This window comes from Drosophila obscura, unplaced genomic scaffold (genome assembly GCF_018151105.1).
Source record: "Drosophila obscura isolate BZ-5 IFL unplaced genomic scaffold, ASM1815110v1 contig_150, whole genome shotgun sequence".
NCBI classification, from domain to species: Eukaryota; Metazoa; Arthropoda; class Insecta; order Diptera; family Drosophilidae; genus Drosophila; species Drosophila obscura.
Window position 1 is genome coordinate 13,282,268 of NW_024542736.1, and position 23,373 is coordinate 13,305,640.

The following is a 23,373-nucleotide window of genomic DNA, read 5'->3' on the forward strand; positions in this document are numbered from 1 at the left end:
CGGAGGGCAAAACGCACAGTTTGGTTTAATACAAAACATAGTTTATTGACCCGAGTACTATCGGGTAAGTAACGAAAGCAACGGCGAACTTGTGCTCAGACGGGGATTTATGGGATTGGTCATAGGACTGGGACTGGGACTGGGATGAGGCGACTGGTGCAACTTAAACTTAAAACTATTGAAACCACAGGTTGCAAAGATAATACAGTGCCAGAGCTCGAACCCTCAATTCTGCATCTTGGCCAGCTCGGCGAGGTCCTCTCGCGGCAAGTCCTTGTCCCCGAAGCCCCAAACTTGATCCTTATGGGCGAAATCGTCGTCCAGGAAACGTGTTCCGTCCCCACACTTTGCCGCGCGTCGCTTCACCATGTCGGGGGAAACAACTTTGCCTGTTCAGTGATTATATTCAAGGCATTAGTTGAAGGTCACATAGAGATCAAGGCATAACCTACGTCCACTGGCCAAACCGAGGCGGGCGCAAAAGTCAATAAAGCCCGTTGTCACGTTTAGGCTGTAGTTGCCGAACTCTCCCGTCTTGTAATCCCAGGGGAACACGTGGTGGTAGTTGTGCCATCCCTCGCCCATGGCCAGCAGTGAGACGATGGGCGTCTCTACGGACATGATATTCCTGAAGAAGAGAGAGCAAAAAGTAAAGGAATGTATGTGAAGGTAGGTATCAGGATGTTCGTACTTATCGTATGGCCTGTTGCCATACATGTGAGCCACGCTGTTCACGAAAAAGGCCACGTTGAGGGTCCAAGTGAATCGCATGTTGAAGTTAATCCAGAAGGACATCCAGAGGCTCTCGCCCCAGAAGTACCATGGCACGCACACGGGCAGAATGATCGAGCAGAGGGCGAAGAGCGGAATGTAGTACTTTCTCTGGAACATGCACACAGCGTCGGCCTCCAGATCCGACATGTCGATCACCTTCCGCTTTGCCACAACCTTCGGGTGGGGGGTGAGGAACAACCAGCCCACGTGAGCGAAGAAGAAGCCGCGCTTCGCATTGTGAGGATCTGCGTCCGTCTCTGTGAATTTATGGTGTATCCTATGGTCCAGGGCCCATGTGTAGGCATCACGCTGTAGGAGAAATGAGAGTGCTATCAACACCTTTTCTCGCCTTCTGAGATCCTTTCCCGACCCACTTACCTGACCAGCTATGGAGAAGGCGAACGCGAGCAGAACACGCAGAACCCAGGAGGCCGTGTAGGATTTGTGCGACCAGAGACGATGCGCACCCGCCGTGATCCCAATGCCCGATACCCAGATGGTGCCAACCACTGAAAGAGGGAGAAAGAGCACAGTAGAATGTCATTGTTTATATATACAAACACACACACACTGCCATCTGTATATAGCAAATAACATATATGTACATAGGTATCTGAATAGTTCGCTCTGTTGACTTTGCCCCGCTTAATTTGCTCACCGCATGACACAATACTAAATATATCTATTCTCTGTTCTTCGGGGTGGCCTAGATGTCGGAAATCGTTCTCTGTCACTTCGATTATTGTTCGAAATTGTTCGACGTTGGCAATTTAAGCGTTCGTTAAGTTCAATTGCCGCTAGTCAAAGTCTATTCTGCCACTGTTAAATATAGATAAAATATTCCCTTCCCCACTGTTATAAATAGGTTCTTTATCATTCCTAAGTGAAATCTGTTATATTTTATCATCCGCTCCTCGCTGACCATTCCTAAAGTTTTTCCTCCAAATGAATGATTGCATACCCTACTTTAAATGCGTGTGTTATGGCCAACTAAAAAAACTGGCGAGCCAGAAGCGCAGCTTACCAAATAGCTAATATAATGTTTGCTTATTGCCTCAAGTAATTATGAATTACGGACAAGCGGAGACCAGGTAGAGGCACAAACTCATTTGTTACACATGTTAATTACAGATCACGATGCGGAAGAGTGTGGAGGACAGTGGATACTCACCCCAGAGGAATGTGTAGAACTTAGCGTAGAAGAGCAGGTAGACGCCGTAGAGGGCACCAACGTGCAGGAAGGTCTGGGCCCCCAGATCGGGCCATCTGATCTGTGGCTTGTACACCTCCTCCTCTTTATCCTGCAGTTGCTGCTGCTGCTGCTCCTGCATCTTCTGGCCCTTCTCGGGGTTCTCCTTATACACGGCATTTTCCTCCTTATAACCTAAATTATCGTCTATCTCCCTCTTGGGCCCTTTGGTCTGTCTATCCTCTGTGGAGTGGCCTCTGTGCTTTAGCTCTCCGTTAATGCTGCTGCTGCTAGTGGTGGTGGTGCTGCTGCGGTTCCCATTCTTGTCCAGGCTGCATGACCCGTTGCATTGGCTCTCGGTTGCCTGGCTTTGGCCGGGCGCTAGTGATGGCGAGGAAAGGCACATTGTGTAATCGGTGATCGGAGCTCGGAGATCGGCTGCAAAGAGAGATCAGAGTGTCGATGGTTAGATGGATGAGTAATCAGACTGAATCCATAGACACCTGCTAATTGAAATTTAGGACGGTTATAATCGCCACTATTAACAGGCCTTTGATAAAATGGAGGCTGTAATTGGTGTGAAATTCGCAGCGCTCTCATGTGCCCCACCCGCTGCTGCTACCCACCGACGGAGTGGGCTGCTATGTTGGCTCTGATTATTAGCATTTATGTATTGTATTGTATTTATGGACAAATTTTTTAAGTCGTTGGCAGTGCGTCTGTCTATTCCGATGTCGGTCGTCGATTGCTACAGCGGGCTTATCGTCAGCCAAGTGCCGTGTTGTAGTCATCGAATTGTTAGTCGGGCTTAACCACTATCTGGGTATCTGGCCATAAAACAAACAAAACTACGCTACCAAATGATGGCCATAGGCGGTATCAACGTTGAATCCACCAGAGCACTGAGTCATCATGCAGGTGGATCTGCACACGACCCTGATGGATGTTCGGGCTGAGAACTAATTCCTTGTTTTCTGGTGTAAAATATCAGTGGAAGATTCCGCCCTGTCATCGACACTATCCGAACTGCTGGAATTTCGGGCAACTGGTGCTAATCTCCGTTCTCCAATTGCTCATGATTATATTTCCTTATCTAACTCAAACAGACATAGATAGATAGATAGATAGATATTCTATTGCAACCTTTTTTCTTGATGCTCGGAATAATTATTATCCGACTATCTCCGAAATAAATTGCATCGTTTGATGCACACCGTTTTTATAGACATTCTATTTGTCTCTTTCGCTTTTCGATTAACAGGGGATAGCCCGACGATGGCAGCTAGACAAACAATAGAAATGTTTATCTACCAAATTTTAGGTCTTGGGAGTGTACGAGTATGAATATGACTCTCGGCTAGGGACTTATGGCTTTGCTGATAAGCACACCTGGACATCTGGCCCACATTTCTCACTGAGTTCATTCGAAATTTCGGGGGCTCCGATAAGCAATCATCGAGTGCTGTAAATACTCCTACTTGAGATTATTGTTCCCCATGATTCATGGACAGTCTGGTCGACCCAGGTGTTCAAGTCGGGATGAGTAATTGCAGAGTTCCAGTAGGGGCCCCTTACGTAACTAACAATTCCCGCAGCCCTGCGATAAGATTGCGTCCGTAGCCATTTGCATATTGATAAAATACTGGTCCCTAGGGAGGTAATGGGGGTTAGCAAACACACCCCGTTTTGCCTTCGACTTTTAATTAGAAAATGTAGCCCCGCACGCTAATTTGATAAGGGGGTACCGGCGGAGAATGAATATAAGAAGGAGAACGGCCACCAGTAGGAGAACTTGACGAACACTGTCATATAGTCGTAGTCGCACGAATTTATCAATATTATCATGAGAGAGCGAGAGCACGCGACTCAGCCATTGTGCCACGAGCTGGAGCAAAGTCTGAGGCGAGCAGGCGAGTGTTTCTGACACCCTGGCCCCGAAGAGCGCATAAGAAAATTAAACAATCTACATATTTGGCCCAATAATAAATAATAATAAACAATAAATAAATTCAGTCATCGTCAGCACTCTCCAAGACCCCGAGCCCCGTAGAGCACCTTCAATTTTCGTTCGTTCGTTTAGTTCAATTCAGTCTGGAGTGTTTTTTCTGGCGATATTCGCGATAAAGCCGACCATCCATTTATAAATTCTGTTTAGTTTTCGTTATTCTTGCCATGGACGGGCGACTTTTCAAACATGGCTAATTGCCTGATGGCCCGCACGTCGCCCTATCGCCAACTGTACGCCCACTCTCAACTTTCAAGCACTTTTACTGCCGTAGTGCCAAATTTTATTGGAAATTTTCCATGCCCAGACCAAATCGGAAACTTAGCGGCAGGTCGAGCTTTTATCTCGCTGAGAGAAGCCTTCGGCGTTTCTCCCAACCCTCAGATAAAGTATTGCCACTTGTTGCCCGCGCAGCAGCTGCCTTGCCACCTTTAATTGGAGCTTTTAATAGCAGAGCACATTTAGTTGTGGGGCAATAGAAACCCCCATTCGACATTCGCTATCTAAAGATAATTCTGGAAAGATCTCTCACGGCAGCAGTTGGTGGAAGGTTCATGCCGGTCTCAAGCGTGCGATGACAGAAAACATCTTTAGTGGGAAGGGACTTCGGCACGATTAGAAATTCTTAGGAATTCACAGTTTGGACATTTTTATATCTCACACTCGGTGGATTCATAGGACATATGCACATATGTACGTAGAATGTGCATATGTATGTACATATGTAAGAGCTAGACAGTCTTATATGGGTTGGTTGTTCTTTCTGCTGTGTTTTTTTCTCTGATGTTTGGTTATTGATGGGGGTCAGCGCGTGTCGTGGCGGCAATCAAATCATCAGGGATAATGTGTGTATACAGTCCTAGAGCCAACACCTGGTGGCAGGTGGTCGCGGTGTGTGCATGTTATTCGGTCTGTTGACTCTCATCCCGTCCCCTGGCTTCCGCGTTCTCCCTACCCGCCTCTAATTGACGCTGGTAATGACAGAAATGAGCAAACAATTGGGTTACAATTTGCATGTGAACGGCGCCGGATCGAAGGGGATGGACAGTCGACAGTGGGAGAACGAGTGGGAGTAAAAGTTGGGACGCGGATGATTTGGGTTGGGTTTCTATGTCGAAGATTATGCTGCTCCCGCAATGTGTACGCGCTGACGTCAGGTTCACATTTTCCAAGTTCTTAAAAATAGCTTACGGTTACGAGATTGCGGAGAAGCTTTGCACCGATATTTGACACTGCTACACGTACTTGGTTTTGGAATGCTGACTGCAACTGTAACTGAGACTGCTATAACGCGACGCGGAGGAAGTTTCGGAACTACCGTTAGAACTGATACGCAGCGGCGGCGGCGCGTTTCTCGTGTCTTAGGTTCTCTGCTCTGGGGGATGTGTTGGCCAAGCGAACGAACGAACCGAAATGACTAACAACGCCCCAACGGTCGACATTTACATCCAAGAGCTGGGGCTGGCGTTGTCGGCGTCGCTGCCGCTGATAGTTCTGGGCCCCTATAGTAACGACGCCAGCTGCGACGGCGACTGCGGGGGAGCGGTGAAGACCATTCAATTTTTATTTCACTTTATTTGTTGGTGGAAGTCGCTCCCTCTCTCTCTCTCTGCTCTCTGGCACGCGGCTGCGACTGCGTCTACAGTTATTATCTACATTTTGCCTTGCCCTTTTCTCTCCTTCAACCCGCTAATGTTAACGCGTTCGTTCCATCATGTTGTTTATCATTCTCTGTTGTGCTCACACATTCCGTAAACATTACACAAACAACACACTTGCAGAGCATGAGGTATATTAAATAGAAGGTAAGAGAGTCATATATCCCACCCTCTCTCCTTCACTCTTTGGCGCTCTTTGCGACAGGTGAGGAAACATACATACATACATACATATGTACACACATATTTGTACATATATGTGAGTGATGTGGCTTTCTGCCTTACCTATTTCTTCATATACCTTGGCAGCGTGGTTCAAAGTCAATGCTTTCTATAAGAAACCATACAGCAAAAGAGCCTCCCGTGGGCGAATAGTGGATACACTGTTTTGTGATTCTTCATGAATCAAGAAGCGTCGTGGGGTGGAAGGACATTTTGATTGCTAGCGTGGCCATTTAATTGATACACGATTATAATGGCAACATGGAGCTTTTATATCTTATGATAGTCCATACTAATTCCTTTAGCGCACTGATAAGTGAATATATCTCCATCGCTAAAGGGTACGTACTCGAATATGTGTCAGCACTAACCGCGAACTGCGGCATCGACGCAGCGCAGACGCTGGCAGGGCTGGCAGTACTATAGTGTGTGTGTGTGTGGGGGGGGAGATATATGTATGCGGTGGAGGCATTTCGTCATCGTGTGAGATCCCAAAGCTCTTAAATATCGGCCAAGTTCCTACAGCTGCTGCTTACTAACCCACTTTTCGTGAGAGCGTATTTCTGCTCTACCTCTCCCATCGTGTATTTTGTTTGTTGCTTCTTCCCCCGTTCAGCTCATTCCAATCGTATCATTATCGCGCTGTCGCTTTTATCTGCCTCTTCTGTATATTTGCTTCCCATTTTTGTTGTCCACGCTGTGGATAAGGGGAAGCAGAGCCACATGCGTAGAGAAAAAGTAATAGAGAGAAACAAACTCGTTTCGAGCTGAACGACAACCGAATGTCGACTTTATCACCATCCCACAACATATTAAATAATGATATTTTAGTTCTCTGAACGGAGATAAGCCACTCTCTCTCTCATTTTAATATTGCATGAATATGTCTAGAATCTCATCTCTGCGGTAGAAGGACCAGAAAGAAAGATGATGCAACGGCATTGCTGGATAAATATAGAAAACTCATTGGTAGAGAGAAATAACCTCTGGACGGTACTTGTGCGATCATCAATGCACAAACTCTCACGGACGGCCATTTACTATGTACATACATATATAAAATATATATATATATATATTTGTAGAGTTTGTATGAGTTTCTTTTGTTGCCGCGACTCAACTTTTATACCCGTACTTAGTCAGTATATGTGAGCTTATGATCTATGTGGAATATTAAAATATTTTATCGCTGACAGATTTGGCAATCAAATAGATATGGTCATTCTCTACGATACTGCGTTTTTCTTTATATCGTATCTTCAAAATTGTGGATGCCACAGATCGTCCTTTGTGGAAGCGGAAGGTTGCGGGCAGAAATTTTGAAATACACTTGTAACTTTGTGATATCACAGAATTCTTCATTTAAAAATATGAAATAAAAATAGGTATGTACATATCGCTGCAGAGACGAAGGCTGAACACTCTTTAAGCCTGATATGGTATTTGTGCTATACTGCACAATACTGATAGCTGCAAAATACTAGTTGCTGATTATAGCAGCAGTCAGCGAAGAAAAATTAAGTTGTTCAATAGCAAGAGCAATTGAGAATCAAATCGTGACTCATACCGGCGACGTCACTGGAAGCAGCAGCAAAAGCAGTAGGGGATGACATAATTTGTCAAAGAGCAGCCCACTTTGAGGCTCGCCAACCGAACCGAATTGCGACTGTCATACACATTTTTCTTTTAAGCACATGTTCAATAAAATCTACATACAAAGTGCCCTTCCAACACTTCCTTGGCTATGTGTGGAAGGAGCGTTTTAATTAGAGAACGAAATGAATTTTTATCAAGACGGAATTACACATACGCAAGGCTGAACCATTTCCCCACCAATGATAAGCATTACTTTCGAATGACCCACAATTAGGAAACATCAATAATAGATGACACAGCGGGGTATTAAGATAGAAGATAAATAGATACAAGCAAGCCCTTACTCCAGCGACAACCTGTCAACAAAACCTGTCTCGACGACGCCATCGAATCACATACCACACTACAAAAACTCCCTCTTGGGATTCCCACTCAACGGTCAAATAACAGACACACCGAACACAAAAACAGCATTTTGTCTGCGCCCTGAAAACGAAATGGAGCTCGTGTTGTGGCCAAAAACTATTGTTTCTATTTTATTCGTTGCCTCGACCTTAAAGCAGTGCCACGTTCATGTTCATGTCCATGTCCGCATCACTCCTGTCCGTGCACCTACCCACCAAGTTCTTTGTGCGCCCATTCCTCGTATTAGATTATAATTTTGTTGAATTGCGTGATTTTTTGGTTAGTTCCAATTAAATTTCAAAATTGAAATCGGTGGACTATACTAGTTAAATGGCACCCGCAGTCCACAACTGGCATATAAAATAAGACATCAAACAAAAGTCCAGATTGCAAAAGTTCACTTCCCAATCGATTTTGAATTCGCTTCAATCATGATTGGCATGGAGTAAAGAATTCATCTTATGGTTTTAGATCATGCAGCTTGGAGTTTTAAACCATCCAGCTATGTTAAATAATAACTTAAAAAATAGCATTTAAATATGCACGTTAGACAGGGCTTAAAAGAAAACTTTCCCAATTCCAGAATTCAGCGTATATTAATGAAAAGCTGAAACTTTGCTACAATCCACAGCGTGTCAACGTACCACAGACTGCCACAGCACAGAGCTTTTGAAAGCTCTCCCAATTTCCATCCATACAATAGAACGATAATCAAGTTCCGTTCCCACCATCTGGGTGTCACACCCGGCTACGAAAGTAGCGCCTACACAAGTGTACACATTAACGTATGAGGCCGATTCTCGGAGTTCCTGTAATTATGGGAAGTAATTGCATATGAAACCCTTTCCACACATACATCTGTGGCGGAGGAGGGATCTAAGTCCAAAGAAAGCGATGGTAAAAGTTAACAAGTGAATCCGATATAAATAGCACGCCGTGATAGTTTTAATTAAGGATGTAATTAAATACTGCATGGCGGTAGCTACCGACCCGATGGACAGGACTTAATTACGTCTTCTATGGCTACACTTATTCAAAAGATGTACCAAATCGCAGTGGATGAGGCGACGCTGGGGACTACAAAACCGGCTCAAATACATGTAATGCCTTGGGCAGTGCTTAATCTTAAATCGTATTACCGGAGCCGGGAGCGCTGGGAGTGATTAATTACAAGATAGAGCAGTTCTGTTAATTGGGATTTGCTTAGTTTTAAAAGTGTTTAATGTTTTATTTCTTTCACGTTACGTTCTCCAGCTCATGTAAAAAATACACATTCTGTACGACAGAATTGTTTCAACTTTCTTAGATGAACCGAACCAGCGCGACGGCGACGAACACACTCTAGACATTCAGGTAGTTGTCGGGGAATTCGAAGGTAACATCGCGGCCAGTCAGCTTCTTGTAGACCGATGTGAATGTATCAACCTGGAGGAAGTAGAAAAAGATTTTGCACATTAGTTTTAGACATATTGTGGTTATCTATATAAATTAATTGTCCAGTTGCCGTGCTCTTCGCTGCGGCAGGATATACTGCAACGAAGGAAAACACACGAAAGGCTGGATTACTCTTCCGCCAATATAGGAAGTCCCAAGACACCAGGAATAAAACGGTGCTCGGGAGGCAAATGGGCGGTAATCATTGTGCATCGTGTGTGGTGTTGTGGCACGCTAATAGTAATGTAGTAGTCCCGGATATAATGGACACAACATTGTGGAGTGAAAGCAGATGCCTGGTCTTCAATGTGCGTTCTGTTTGACAATCACTGGGCTAAGTTGGGCATCCAGCGAATAACACAAGAACGGTGGAAAGTCTAATGGGATTATTCTGTAGCAAACATTTAGTAATGAAGATGCCTTGGTTATAGTCGGCTCCCCATTGTGGAGTGAGTAGTTGCTTTTGAGTTTACTGTACGTTCTGTTTGACAATCTCTGGACTAGAAGGTGAGTTCAGCGAATAACACAAGAACGGTGGATCTATTGATCTAGTTGACACGGCATATATATACAAATGTGGCAAACATTTAGTAATGATGCGGCCTAGGCTATTATCGGCTAATCATTGTGGAGTGAGTTGTTGCCTGGGATTAGTGTACGTTCTGTTTGACAATCGCTGGACTAGAAGGTGAGTCCAGCGAATAACACAAGAACGGTCAAGGGTACCAGAGTGTGGCCAATATATGGAGATGCAAGCCCGCAAACGCGTCAGTGACATACAATAACGAGTTATTGGCACTTGGTGATATGCGTCCCCTTTGACGATCACGACGCTTGGAAAACGCGTCACAAATAACACGGGGACGAAGATGTAACTGCCACACGGACCACAAGATAGCACTTAAAATATAAAGACTTCCACTTGACTTTAAACTCACTTTGTGCTCGATGGTGGTCTGTTGGTTTTTGTCCAAATGCACCTTAACCAGCTGGGAGCCGTCCAGCTTGACGCGGATGCGCTTGCCAACGATCTCGGCAGGGAAGACCAGATCCTCCAGAATGGCATCGTACACAGCGGTCAGGGTACGGGAGCGTGGACGCTTCTGCTTCAGGGGATTACGCGCCTTACGTGTGGGCTTGGGCAGAATCTTGCGCTCTCCAATAACCACGACGTGCTTGCCGGAGAACTTCTTCTCCAACTCGCGGACCAGAATGATCTGGATCTTCTGGAACACCTTCTGCTGGGGAATGGGCACGTAGATGATGACGGCCTGCAGACGTAAACAAGTTAGAAAGAGTTTCACATCAAATATAGGCATCAACTCACCTTCTTGCTGCCAAACTCAATCTCGCGCGCACGGGTGATGTGCAGATCGCGCAGGTAGGGCTTCAGGTCGCTGTTTGCCTCAAGCTCAACCAGAGCCTGGGCAATCGACTTCTCGAAATCATCGGGGTCTGCGCCGCCGGGCTTGATAATCTTGGAGCCGATAGCCATCTGCAAATGGACACCATGCCAACTTAAATGAGTAAACAATTCAAACATTCGCATCCACGAAACGCAGTCTACGAAAAGCAGCTTCTCGGTCGTTTCAATTGATTTTCCTAATCGCAGTCCATCGGCTACATTTTCAGACAATTTCACTCGCTTTTTGTTTTATCTCTCAACAGCAAGCATTTAATTTCTTTTCCCTCTCATTATTTTAATCCACTGCGTTGCGCATCTTGCATATTTTCACGATTTTCGTCGCCTTTTAAAACAAATGTACCACCTTTGTCGACTATTTTGACAGGAAAAGGAAGTGCTAGAGGTGTCTAACCATAGAGGGCACTATCGATGGTATCGATAGTTTGCTGCTATCCGATACTATCGACGGTTTTGCGACTATCATGATAGTATCGAGCTACAGTCGTTGCCCTTTTAATATGTTTGGATTGGCTGCTATAAAATACGAAGACAAATCTAAACATCTAACATCTAATTTTTGCAATGGACAAGTTCCTAATAGGTTTCAATGGTTTTTTATTAAATACTATCACGATAGTATCGATTGTTTTTTTCAAAACATTCCAAGTTGATATTCCTCGATTTTGATATTCCGTTTGATATTACTAGCTAGCTGGGACTCTCAGCCCTAAACAAATAATTTTATCCGATAGATACGTTCATTTTCTACAAGATTGGCAAGTTTTCAGAAGTCCTTTTTATTTGATTATTTACATAGCGTTTGTCGTCGTTTTTGTGGCGCTGCCAGACTCGTGCAATTCGTAGTTGCTACGAGCTGCCATACCATAGATTGTATTTTGTGATATGAAATTCGTCAATTTTGATATTCAGTTTAATATTACTAGATAGTTGGCCCTCTCAGCTCTAAAAAAATAATTTTATCCAATTCCTCAATGAAATTTGTTCAAGATTGGCTAGTTTTCAGAACTATTCTTTATTGGATTGTTTACATAAAAAGGTTCAAACAAAAACGGCCAAAGCATTAAACGTAAATGTTGCCTAAATGTGACGTCAGTGTTGCTGGTCAACCAAATTTTCATCTATGCGTATGGAATAGTGTATACCTTATTTCCTTTAATTGATGTTAAATTTGTTTTTCCAAGCTCAATTGAAACATTTATAATGATTTTATCATAGATTGACATGTTTTTTACATATTAATGCATATGTTTTGTATTTTATATGTACATATATCCCGGTTCTGATACCCATTATTGGTACCCGTGGGCTGCAAAATTTCGTTAATACCTTTCAAACAGAGACTGACTGGGTTCTGCATTAATTGGAGCCTGAAATTACAAACAATATTTCAAGTCCTAATATCTATTTTCCCAAGGTATGCAGATTGTTGCTCCCTTTTCCCAAATCAAATGTATCTTACGGGAACGTCGCAGCAATGTATATACGTTCCCGTAAGATACATGTCGCTCACACCACGAAAATGAAGGAAGAGTCACGACGAAAACGATCTCTTCACCTCTGAAAAGAGAGCAAATTTTGAAAACCCACCACGAATTGAGAGCGAATTTTGAAAACCCACCACGAATTGAGAGCGAAAAATGTCAGTATTTTTTGTGCGCTAAATTGAGTTTGGCGGTCAATTTGAAATGTGTCTTAATATATGGAAAAATAAATATTTCACTTGATTTGTTTTGTCGAGTGTGACTGGAACCTCAGAAACCGAGAAAAAAATAGCTTAGCCCCGCTCTATTTAATCAGGCTAGTAACCATTAAATATCAACAAAAAAATAATTAATAATTATTTGAGCCCGATACTATCACGATAGTATTTTACACGTAAATTACATGGTAACTACACATTTGCTACATATAAACAACTTAATTATGGAGTATGCATTTTGTATATGCTATTTTTATACCCGTACTCAAAAAAGAGTTAAGGGGTATATTAGATTTGTGGTAAAAGTGGATGTGTGTAACGCAGAGAAGGAAAATTTTCCGACCCCATAAAGTATATATATTCTTGATCAGCATCAATAGCCGAGTCGATATAGCCATGTCTGTCTGTCCGTCCGTACGTCCGTCCGTCCGTCCGTCCGTCTTGTTGAGCGCCTGGATCTCAGAGACTATAAGAGTTAGGGTAACCAAATTTGGTTTCCAGACTCATGTGATATCACACTGCTACAATTGTATTTCAAAATTTCGCCCCGCCCCCTGCCGCCCCCACAAAGGACGAAAATCTGTGGCAGGCACAATTTTAAAGATACGATAAAACTAAAAACGCAGTATCGTAGAGAATGCCCATATCTACCAGATTGCCGAATCTGAATCAGATCGGATCATAACTATAGCCAGAATAAAGAAAATTAATTTTCTGTTGCTTCCCCTGCCACAAAGCTTCCCCTCCTTCCAACAACAACGCAACTCATTTTCCTTCTCGCTCGCACACTCTGCCGCGTTCAGTGCGCGGGAAACCCCTAGCGGAGGAGATGTAGAATCTAATTGGAACATGTAAAATCTACATGTTAGATGCATTGTATATGTAGATGTAGATATCATATGTAGCAAAAAAATGTAAAATATAAAATTTTTTTTTTTTAATTCTAAAATTCTTAAAAATCATAAGCTCAAAAATGTATATACTGACTGAGTACGGGTATAAGTAGAGTCGCGTCCCCAGAAGCGACTCACACGTTCCTTCTCGTTTTATCTTTAATTAAGTTTAATAATTAAGTTTAAAAATCCGTTTTCAAAGCTGCTTTTTACCATTTAAAATCAGTATCAGAAACAGTACCATCACTGCCTGTTCACTCATTCTCTACAATTGCAATCAACAGAGGCTGTCGCCGTGTCTTCAGACCCTCATTTGCTCGACGTAGGAAACCCTCTTCGCAGTCCAACTGGTTCAAGTTCTAGTTGCGACGACAAATTTGTAAACGGTTTATGTACCGTATGCATACCAAAACACACACACAAATACACATTAACAATAATGATTTTATCTTAGAGTGGCATGTTTTAAACTTATTCATATTTTTCCGGAAAAGTATATACCCTGAGTGAGACCGTTCGTTGTCGAGCTGTCAAAATATTGGATAGTATAAATTACAATTATTCATGTGTAGGTTAATAAACTTAAAAAGAAAACACATATTTTATTCAGTAAAAATATTTAAATTACGCAGCAGCAATGAAAATAACTATCGCAGAATTTTGGCAAAAAAAAGAACACATGAGATCCGTAGTAAATTAAATAAATTTAATTTTCTTTGCTCTCATCTCTCAGTTTTCAGCTACCGTTCCGGCTACGCAGAGCAAATCATTTCATTTTCTTCGGTTGCATTTGCTATAGCTGGGCAAACAGGGCCCCTCGCTGGCCGGGCTCTGTAGTGGGCGGCCGCTTGCCGCCTCACGGTTTGGGTCTTGTTGTTTCCCCGTTCCTTTGTTTTGTTTGAGCTGGCCGCCGTCAACTGTGTGGCGCCACCCAGTGGCCTTGTTTGTTGCCTGGGGGTTAACGTGGGCTTGAAAAACATCACGCGTCAACAAAAGTTGGCGGTAGCAACAATACCATATAAAATAACCGAGTAGAAGTAACAGAAGCAGCAATCGAACGGTGTGCCGACCTCTGAGTTAAAGGAATGTATTTCCCCTGTTGGTCACACCCGAATGAATCAAGAATGCCATGGTGATGCCGATCTAATTTTCTCTCGTGTACTTTTTCGCCAAGCAAAATCCCCGTGGTGTACCTTATCATCGCCGCTTGGATCTGTGGGTCTGATGGGCTATATAATCTCGGAATATTTCCTTGAAATATCATTCTTCTCTGAGCATCAGCAATATCAGCATCACAAGCAATTTTTGCTGTCATCCCAGATATACTCAAGCACTATCATCATGCACTTCTACAAGATCTTCGTCTTCGTTGCCCTAATCCTCGCCATTAGCATGGGACAGTCACAGGCCGGATGGCTGAAGAAAATTGGCAAGAAAATCGTAAGTCATCTATCTGCCCAGTATTTAAGTCATATGGAGGCTAAATGTACATATATATATGTGTACTCCACAGGAACGCGTTGGCCAGCACACTCGGGATGCCACTATCCAAGGTCTGGGAGTTGCTCAACAAGCAGCCAATGTAGCAGCCACTGCTCGAGGATGAAGGAACTTTTAGGACCCGACCCTAATTGTAAACATTTAAGCTTATATTATTAAACTATATTTCTTGAATTAAGTAAATAAATTATTTTCAAAATAATACTTTCGTTGTCTAGTATATCAGAATTCGATTATTCAAAATTCTGCAGATCAGTTTGTTTATGTTGTGTAGGGTGTTCAACCAGAGTGGGGGTCACCGAGAGAAAGTTTTGTCTATTTTAACTATTCTATCATGGTACTGTTTATAATCAGTATATAATTTAAATCAAATATGGAGGAACTGTAGAAAAAAAAAAATATATATGTATGTAAAAATATAAAGCAGACAAAACATCAGAAATAAATATGCATATGTATGTACAAATGTACAAAAGCTGCCAAAGAAAAAACAGAAAAAACTTCATCAATGTGGTTTTACATATGCATGTATATAAACACATAAATAAGCTTTTCTCTTAAGCTCGGAAATGCTCATTTGACCTGTTATACATATGTATATACCAATGAATCCAATTGAAGTGAATTCATTTAAATTCTACGCCTATTTTTCCCCTTTTTCCATTCTCAAATTAATAATACAAAAAATAACATATTGTCAAATCACCACAGCTACATACATATGTACATATGTATGTGCACACATGTCTACGGTGATTCCGAGTCGGTCGGTACTTTTTTGCAAAAGAAAATCCCCGATCGCACCTTATCAGCATCGCTTGCAGCTGAAGGTATGACGGATGGCGCTACATAAGATTGGTAGATTGGCTGGAATAGTCATCAGTCGGTCAGATCCCAAAGCAGCAGCCACAGCAAAAGCTGAAAGAATAATTCCAGATATCTCATCATCTCATCTCATTGATGGATTGATGGATTAATCATGACCTCATCCTGGCCATGTTAATGGTCAGTCGGAAGCCGTCTGACTGAAGAAGATGGGCAAGAATTTGTTAAGTCGTCTGCCCAGTTAATATGTAATTTATTCATAGGCTAAACTCTTTCTCCTCAGGAACTCGTTGGCCAGTACATTTGTATGAATGTATTCATACTCATATGAATGTATTCATATTCATATGAATGTATTCATATTCATATGAATGTATTTATATTTATATGAATGTATTTATATTCATATGAATGTATTTTTATTCATATGAATGAATTCATATAGTGATTCAGCATCTGAATCAAAGCTAGGGTGACCTCCAGCTCTTAGTTTTGCACACTATCTCAGCAGGGTATTCTGAGGGTCTGACTTCGAGAGCAGGATCGAGATCATTACTCAATGCAGTTTTCTAATTCGGACATTTGTATGAATGTATTCATATTCATATGAATGTATTCATATAGTGATTCAGGATCATGATCAGTCTGAATCAAAGCAATGATGACGTCCAGCTCTTAGTTTTGCACACTTTCTTAGCAGGGTATTCTGAGGGTCTGACTTTGAGAGCAGGAGAGATCATTACTCAATTCAGTTCTCTAATACGGCCTGAATATAAATGTATTCATATTCATATTAATTCGGATTTATATGTACTCATATAGTGATTCAGCATCATGATCAGTCTAAATCAAAGCTAGGATGATCTCCAGCTCTTAGTTTTACACACTTTCTCCGCAGGGTATTCTGAGGGTCTGACTTCGAGAGCAGTATCGGGTTCATTACTCAATGCATTTCTCTAATACGGACATTTGTATGAATGTATTCATATTCATATGTATAACTAAATAAAAAACTTTAACCGTAGTCTCTCATTTTTGGAATTTGTACTCACTGTACAGATATAAAGCTCGTTAATAGCTCCACTTGTGTTATTTTGAGATTAGTAACATTTGGGTTTAGAATTTAAAATTGATACATATCACCAGAGTAGAGTACTAGAGTAATAGAGTACTATAGTCAAGTATTGTCACTACTACGTAACTTGCACATACTCTCGCTACGCAACCCATAAAATGGAGAATAAACCGATATTTTATACCTACATATACACTTAAAAAATTTACTTCACGGCTGCCACAGATGTAAATAACGACCGGTAGCAAAAACTTAAAAAATCGCAAAAAATGATTATCTGTAGTCATTCATGGTTCAAATACCTCTCATTCACACTGCCTACTTTTCACCATCTGGTCTACCCAATCTTTTGTTACTTACACAGAAGTCTAGTGGAATGACAAAAGGAAAAATCGCACCTTTCCAATAAAAAAGAGCTAAGAAAATAAACACCAGTTGAGGCATAAAATATGGCAGCCTTAGTTAAACAACGTAGTTGGTTAATTTTTCCTGTTACTTTTATGAAAATAATACGTTTAATAATTACATTTAAACCTTCAGGTTGTACTAGATACATGGGTACAGAAGACAAAACGTCATGTATTTCCCCTTTTGACCATTATAAAATCTGATCTCTCTTAGCTTGCCACGGTTCAGCTGCCTAGGGGGATTCCAATCTGATCCAATCCCTCTTTTGTACGTTTTTGCGAGAGAAAATCCCCGACTGCAGGTTATCAGCATCTCTTCATGCTGTTGGACTGCAGGCAGGGCTTTATAAAGCCTGCCTGTCGTGGTTTTCAGTTCATCAGTCGCACAGCTCTCCCAGCAACAGCATCAGGAAATTTTTTCTTTTAACACAGAAATACTCCAAGAATCTCATCATGAACTTCTACACGATCTTGGTCATATTTTCTCTGATCCTGGCCATCAGCGTGGGCCAGTCAGAGGGAGGATGGTTAAAGAAGATTGGCAAGAAAATTGTAAGCCGCTTGCATAGTGTACAATTATTCATAAACTTAACTATATAATTATTGACAGGAACGTGTTGGCCAGCACACTCGGGACGCCACCATCCAGGGACTGGGTATTGCTCAACAAGCAGCCAATGTGGCAGCCACAGCTAGAGGCTGAAGATTCTCTATAAATTACGCGCATCTATAATTTAATTTATTTTATATAACTGTATTCCTTGACTTAAGTAAATAAACAAATTTTAAATTGAAGCTATCGATTTATAGATTTGAATTCCGGAGCACTTGTCCCAACCATTTGCCGCACGCATACATAAATATGTACATACTACAATATGGGAGCCGGGACCCAAATCAAGTATAAATGCTATTCGGAAAAAATAAAAAATAAATACATATGTATGTATATGCATGTCTTTACCCTTTCTTTTGTGTGGTAGTGATTCGTACTCAGAGGAGGAGTGGCCGAATTTATCAAATAAATGTCCTTCCCTGGGAATATGCAGGTGAATCTGGGTGTATGGAAGTGTGTTCGTTCTTCTATATATTTTTCTGTCCAATATGTACGTTTTTCTCTATAAATTAACGTTTCCTTTTCCTATTCGGAGACACTTTTATTTACTAAAATATGCGTCTGAACGAAAAAGCCAACGAACTCCTTAAGTCATGTGGTTCCCCAATTACCTATTTTATTAGATATGGCCAGCTATCTAGACTGAATCGGATCGCTCTCGTGTTGTTTTTCGCTAAAGAAAATCCCCGATCGCACCTTATCAGCATCGCTTTCAGCTGAAGGCATGACGGATGGCGCTACATAAGATCGGTATATTGGCTGGTATAGTCATAAGTCGGTTAGATCGAACAGCATCAGCCACAGCAGCAAATAAAGCAATGAAGAATGTCGGCAAGGAAACTTTAAGGAGGCTTGCTTGCTTATTAAGCAGCTTATCAAACCTGAATCTACATCGTTATAGATACGGTTCGATTCGACGTGTGGAAATCAATATGAACACAATAATATTAAGTGATTTTAAAAAGTTATTAAATTAAAAATAAAATAAAATGAAAACGATCAAAATATATAACTTTCTCTACATTCAAAGGGGCGCCACAGTGGTGTCCATTTATGGAACTAACTTCGCAGGTAGTCTGGCAGCCTTGCGCATTTCTAAAATGCTTGTAAACAATTCAATTTGAATGTATTTTGCATGTATTTCGTGGAATTTGAATGGCGGAGGAGGCGATTGGAACCCCGTTGTCTGTGCGTAGACCCCGGCTTGGCATGCCAAGTCGGCGGTGCTTTACCACGCCTTTGGTGAGGCTGCACCAGGATAAATTGGGAACCACAACACCTACAGATCAGGCTCAAGATACTCCCCGCGCCCTGCCGCTATCCACAAACACTCGCAAACGCGTCGGATTGTCCCGCATCCGCACGGAGCTTACCAAGAAGCGGCTGGAGTTCCCAGCTGTAAGCGAACATAAGGAGAATGAGCTCACTCCAAAATCAAAGGATAATAAACCACTAGAAAAAGAGAAAAACAACAAAGAGCGAAAAGAACAGGATGATGAGCAGGAACCACAAGAGGGAAAGATGCAAGACGATGAAAAACGCAAGATTGTAGAAGACCAAGAGGATGATGAAGAAGACGACCAAGAGGAAATGGAAGAGAACGATGAAGTAGAACCACAAGACAGCAGAATCCCCGAGCTGCAGGCGGACATCGAGACCTGGCGGAGGGGTTTCATAGCCACTGTGAACGACCTGCAGGCCATGGTCGATCCCCGCCCGACAAAGAAGAATATGTTGATACACCTAGGCATTCCCCTCGAGATGCTGCGGTACCTGGAGGAGGACTGACACTCGGAAAATGCTTTACGGTGGCAAAATGCATTACTTCGCAATAAAAACCAATTTTGAACAAAATATAAATGCAAACTAATATTTATGCGGACGCACAGGCCTCTCCGGATCGAAGAGCTTGGGGTCCTGCAGGAAGTCCAGGTCTTTGTGGTAGCCCGGCATCAGCAGACACTGCTGGGCCCGCAGAATTGCCCGCTCCACATCCTCCTGCTTCTGCTTGCATAACCCAGTTATGTGGCGTCCGTAGATGCGGCCCGTGTAGGACGACTGGAACTGGGACAGCAGCCGGACATTCTTGTAGTGCGGGGTGATGTTGTTCTTGCACAGTATGCACTGCTGGGGATCCTTCTCGAAGGGATTCGTTATGTCAATCGGTTCATCCGATCCATCTCGTGTTGTGCTTTTGTCTTCCACACTGCTGGACAGGGCATACAAACGATTTGCGGGCCGTGTCAGACGGTTGCCAGTTAAATTGGCAACTGTAGCTAGTGGGCGAAGGTTGGATTAGATAATGTCTAGATAATTATATCATTTACTTGCCATTTTGTGCAATAAATTTAGTAATTTTAAACATTTTCAATAAATTGTAGTACCGTATACCGTATAGTACGTATAGAAATATACCGAAATATACCTTCTTATGTTCGAAAAATACCGTATATATACCGACGAACACTACAAGCTGTGATGATGTGACTGCGTTGCTATTCCTCGATTTTGATATTCGGCTTGATATTATAAGCTAGATAGGACTCTCGCCACTTGACATATAATTTTATCCGATTAACAAATACATTTTCTATAAGACTAATTAATATTAATGACTTACATTATTTTTCGAAAAGGGTTTAACTAATGTTTTTACTACACATCTATTTTATTTCTACACAGACAGCCCTTATTAGAGTGCTACCTAATACCGAATTCGCGGTGTCTTACAGCACCGCCAATGTGCAATCGATACATCGATATGCGACAGAGCAACAGCTGTCTGCCGACACGTTTTTCGTTTGTTTACAAGTGGAATAAAATGAAGCCGAAAACACAACAACCTCAGGGAAAAACCAACAAAAAGCCAACGCCCAGCCATGCCAAGACTACGCAGTGGCAGAAACCAAACTTTAATCAGAAGAGCAAGCCGAAACTAAAAACAGTAAGTAGCAGCAAAATGCTGAGACGCCACCACTCACACATTACGCACTGCATTCCAGGATAAGCCCAACAAGCCCGATATCCGCCAAATGATCCGTCAGCAGAAGGCGGCCAAAGCCGAGGCTGAGCGCCAACAGGTGCGAGCCGAGAAGGATGCCCGCATCAAAGCCTACAAGAAGCAGCGACTCGAGAAAACCAAGGCTATCAGCAAGCGCACCCAGCGCGGCCAGCCTCTGATGAAGGATCGCATGCAGCTGCTGCTTAAGCAGATCGAGGAGATGAAGCAACGGTGACACCTTGCTTCATTACGCGCATGACTGCGTAAGTCAATCTCCTGGGCGGGCCCATTGGTAGTTTCCGCACACGCTCCGACTGAAAATTAAATTTAATGCAACCTGTAATAAATTCGCATGTCTCGCGCTTCCGGCCGTGCGGCAACCCTTTGATTGCCTTGGATTGTTCGCTCCCACGAGCTATGCAAATTTTCGCGGGATATTGCCTTCTGCCAAGCACTTTCGCGCCTTATCAGGTGGCACTGGCGTCTGCATCCTGTGTTCATGCCCCAGCAACCCCAGTTGAAGAGGTTGTCATTGCCGGTAGGCGTCTCTGCTAATTCCCTCGCGTATTCGACAAAGCCAAACAAAGCAATTTGTTGTCATCTGCACTTCGGCAGTTCTCTTCAATTTTTACCAAATTTAAGGCATAATAATAAACTTTTATGCGCATTCCGCTGGTATAACATCCGCTTCCGCCTTGCAGGAGGATGGAGTAGAGGTCTGCCTCCAGAATCCTGAATGACTATCAGCATGCGGTCTCATATCCGCACCATCGTATACAAGGCAAACAAAGCGAGGAAAACTTTCACTTTTCGGATATTGCGAAACTATTGCGCTCGCTTAGACCTCAACCCTTTTGCCACCCCCCGTGTGTGCGGCGCAGCTCTCAAACCGTTGCCACAAATCGCACTAAATCAAAAATTATACTTTATACAAATAAAACGACGACGACAACGTCGACGAGGACGAGGACGTCGCTAGCCCAGCGGAAGTCGCTAGACCCTGTAGCCATAAATCTCATATTGTCAAATATTGAATTACGCAGGATGTTCTGGAGAGGGATGGGAGGAACTCTAGGATAGAAAGGGTTCTTTGCGCTATTCTTTCAGCCATGCAATTCGCATATCCAATTTAGTGGGTCAGAAGGATGCTCGTATATATGTCCTAGGTCCTCTGTCCTCCCCTCTGTAGTAAGAGCATGTGACATTTTCCGGCCATTGCTTTGTTCTGTTTATTTAATAAAAATTTGAAGTTACGAGTGCCCTGCCCTTGGCCCGGGAGAGGGTCGTTTATGTGTCGATAATGAATAGTTATGGCTGCTCGGGCAGCGGGAGGGGATCGCTGAAATGGTTAATGCTTTGTTTGGGTCGCTTATAATGCAATTTATGCATGTTTATGTTCGAGTAGTCGGCACTCGAGTGCATTGGCTGTCACTGTCACCCCGATAATGGTTTGAACGAGCTCTTACGGGTAGATCCGTTTAGCAGGGTATTTCATTGGTCCGGGGGTTTACTTTCGGATTTATTGATAAGCACGCCCCAGTGGTAAAATCCAAACAGATAACAGCCTCATTGATTTCATCATCATCAGCGTTTCGGGGATTTTATACAATTTCAGAGAATTCCCGATGAGTTTTTTAAAAATTCTGACTCTGCACGATGATTTATTTAAGAACGGTCATCATCTAAACCTCAGTAATCGTTCAGCTCTCAGCCTCGCTCAATCTCCGTTATACATAAGTACGATTATTCACAATCAAAATGAAACACTTCAGGTTCGGGTGGCTTCTGTTCGTGGTGTGCCTTGTTCTCTGCTCTGGGGATGCCTTCGCGGCCCCCAAGCCCAAAGGCAGAGCCAAACCGAAAATAAAGATTCCAAAAATTAACATAAACATCCATCATAATAGTAAGTTGTGTCGTGTGTTGTATCAAGCCAACCAGCTAACCAATCACTATGCTCTTTCTTCTTTTAGATATCCACATTGGCTAAGATCGAACTCACTCGCATGGGATATAAGTCGTAACTTAACTTAAGTCTAGCCTTAGCTTCTTAGCTTAGAGATGCTCAGTGCACACATACTCGCACTTTTCTATGTTAGTCGATCTATGGATGATTACATGCAAATAAATTTCTATAAGCTCTTTCAAAGTTAAAGATTTATCGGATAACGTAGCGCACTATTACAAATAAAGCTACTTTAGTAAGATATTGTAAATATTAACATCGTTTGTAGTCGTGTATATTTTTCCATCATTAAATTCGTTTAGTTTGTGAAATATACTAATGATTTATGTACTTCTCTATTCAGAGATTCCGTTACCCATTCACTGCTGCCTAGCAAGCAATATTCTTCAGGTCGAGAGGCATACATCTTAATTACAATTTCGGCCACTCAGAAAGAAGAGGCACTTTCCCTTCAGGTCCTTCTCCTCTCCACCCGATATTTACATGCTAAACTTGTGCATAACTCAGGGGCTTTCCAATCTTGTTAACGATTCGGTATGCTAATTAAATTCTTGGCAAAACAAATAGAAGGAAAAGTCGAGGGAAAGCGAATTTTCACTTTCGTTGAGGCTGAGATAAGAAAAAATCAGGCTGGAAATTAACACCCGACCATGGACCATGGGAGAGATTCGCTTTAGCCGACCCG

The 23,373-nt window shown here is 42.5% G+C and overlaps 8 protein-coding genes and 3 non-coding genes across 13 annotated transcripts; 5 read left to right on the forward strand and 6 right to left on the reverse strand.

Moving 5' to 3' along the window:
• Positions 1–19: 19 nt before the first annotated feature.
• Positions 20–5,389, reverse strand: LOC111066623 (acyl-CoA Delta12-desaturase). Of its 2 annotated transcripts, none has more exons than XM_022355364.2 (6): positions 5,160–5,389; positions 1,946–2,401; positions 1,153–1,283; positions 692–1,083; positions 453–628; positions 20–389 (listed from the first exon to the last, which is right to left on the reverse strand). In XM_022355364.2, exons 2-6 carry the CDS (start codon positions 2,367–2,369, stop codon positions 226–228), a joined length of 1,287 nt encoding a protein of 428 aa, XP_022211056.2. In that variant the 5' UTR covers positions 2,370–2,401; positions 5,160–5,389; the 3' UTR covers positions 20–225. The 2 variants fall into 2 exon arrangements, with proteins under 2 accessions (XP_022211056.2, XP_022211055.2); XM_022355363.2 differs by having other exon boundaries at positions 5,214–5,388.
• A 3,663-nt stretch (positions 5,390–9,052) lies between these two features.
• Positions 9,053–11,120, reverse strand: LOC111066624 (40S ribosomal protein S7). The gene is made up of 4 exons (XM_022355365.2): positions 11,053–11,120; positions 10,611–10,778; positions 10,222–10,554; positions 9,053–9,274 (listed from the first exon to the last, which is right to left on the reverse strand). Exons 2-4 carry the CDS (start codon positions 10,776–10,778, stop codon positions 9,191–9,193), a joined length of 585 nt encoding a protein of 194 aa, XP_022211057.1. The 5' UTR covers positions 11,053–11,120; the 3' UTR covers positions 9,053–9,190.
• On the reverse strand, positions 9,506–9,652 carry LOC121403848. Its single transcript, XR_005967503.1, has one exon. It is a non-coding gene; the product is annotated as a small nucleolar RNA psi18S-1377 (small nucleolar RNA).
• On the reverse strand, positions 9,673–9,818 carry LOC121403847. The gene has a single exon (XR_005967502.1). It is a non-coding gene; the product is annotated as a small nucleolar RNA psi18S-1377 (small nucleolar RNA).
• LOC121403846 lies at positions 9,856–9,999 on the reverse strand. Its single transcript, XR_005967501.1, has one exon. It is a non-coding gene; the product is annotated as a small nucleolar RNA psi18S-1377 (small nucleolar RNA).
• Positions 11,121–14,550: 3,430 nt separating the features above from the next.
• On the forward strand, positions 14,551–15,003 carry LOC111066664 (cecropin-2). Its single transcript, XM_022355425.2, has 2 exons — positions 14,551–14,741; positions 14,815–15,003. The coding sequence occupies exons 1-2, from the start codon at positions 14,643–14,645 to the stop codon at positions 14,905–14,907; spliced, it is 192 nt and encodes a 63-aa protein (XP_022211117.1). The 5' UTR covers positions 14,551–14,642; the 3' UTR covers positions 14,908–15,003.
• Positions 15,004–17,471: 2,468 nt separating this feature from the next.
• On the forward strand, positions 17,472–17,900 carry LOC111066665 (sarcotoxin-1C). Its single transcript, XM_022355426.2, has 2 exons — positions 17,472–17,660; positions 17,719–17,900. The coding sequence occupies exons 1-2, from the start codon at positions 17,562–17,564 to the stop codon at positions 17,809–17,811; spliced, it is 192 nt and encodes a 63-aa protein (XP_022211118.1). The 5' UTR covers positions 17,472–17,561; the 3' UTR covers positions 17,812–17,900.
• A 904-nt stretch (positions 17,901–18,804) lies between these two features.
• On the forward strand, positions 18,805–19,588 carry LOC111066628 (nucleolar transcription factor 1-B). The gene has a single exon (XM_022355369.2). The coding sequence runs from the start codon at positions 18,880–18,882 to the stop codon at positions 19,510–19,512; it is 633 nt and encodes a 210-aa protein (XP_022211061.2). The 5' UTR covers positions 18,805–18,879; the 3' UTR covers positions 19,513–19,588.
• Positions 19,461–20,149, reverse strand: LOC111066629 (28S ribosomal protein S18c, mitochondrial). Its single transcript, XM_022355370.2, has 2 exons — positions 20,056–20,149; positions 19,461–20,000 (listed from the first exon to the last, which is right to left on the reverse strand). The coding sequence occupies exons 1-2, from the start codon at positions 20,087–20,089 to the stop codon at positions 19,591–19,593; spliced, it is 444 nt and encodes a 147-aa protein (XP_022211062.2). The 5' UTR covers positions 20,090–20,149; the 3' UTR covers positions 19,461–19,590.
• A 238-nt stretch (positions 20,150–20,387) lies between these two features.
• On the forward strand, positions 20,388–23,003 carry LOC111066630 (thyroid transcription factor 1-associated protein 26). Of its 2 annotated transcripts, none has more exons than XM_022355372.2 (3): positions 20,388–20,668; positions 20,727–20,988; positions 22,341–22,429. In XM_022355372.2, the coding sequence occupies exons 1-2, from the start codon at positions 20,465–20,467 to the stop codon at positions 20,958–20,960; spliced, it is 438 nt and encodes a 145-aa protein (XP_022211064.2). In that variant the 5' UTR covers positions 20,388–20,464; the 3' UTR covers positions 20,961–20,988; positions 22,341–22,429. The 2 variants fall into 2 exon arrangements, with proteins under 2 accessions (XP_022211064.2, XP_022211063.2); XM_022355371.2 differs by lacking the exon at positions 22,341–22,429 and adding an exon at positions 22,696–23,003 and having other exon boundaries at positions 20,397–20,668.
• On the forward strand, positions 22,364–23,003 carry LOC111066631. Its single transcript, XM_022355373.2, has 2 exons — positions 22,364–22,628; positions 22,696–23,003. Exons 1-2 carry the CDS (start codon positions 22,484–22,486, stop codon positions 22,710–22,712), a joined length of 162 nt encoding a protein of 53 aa, XP_022211065.2. The 5' UTR covers positions 22,364–22,483; the 3' UTR covers positions 22,713–23,003.
• Positions 23,004–23,373: the final 370 nt, after the last annotated feature.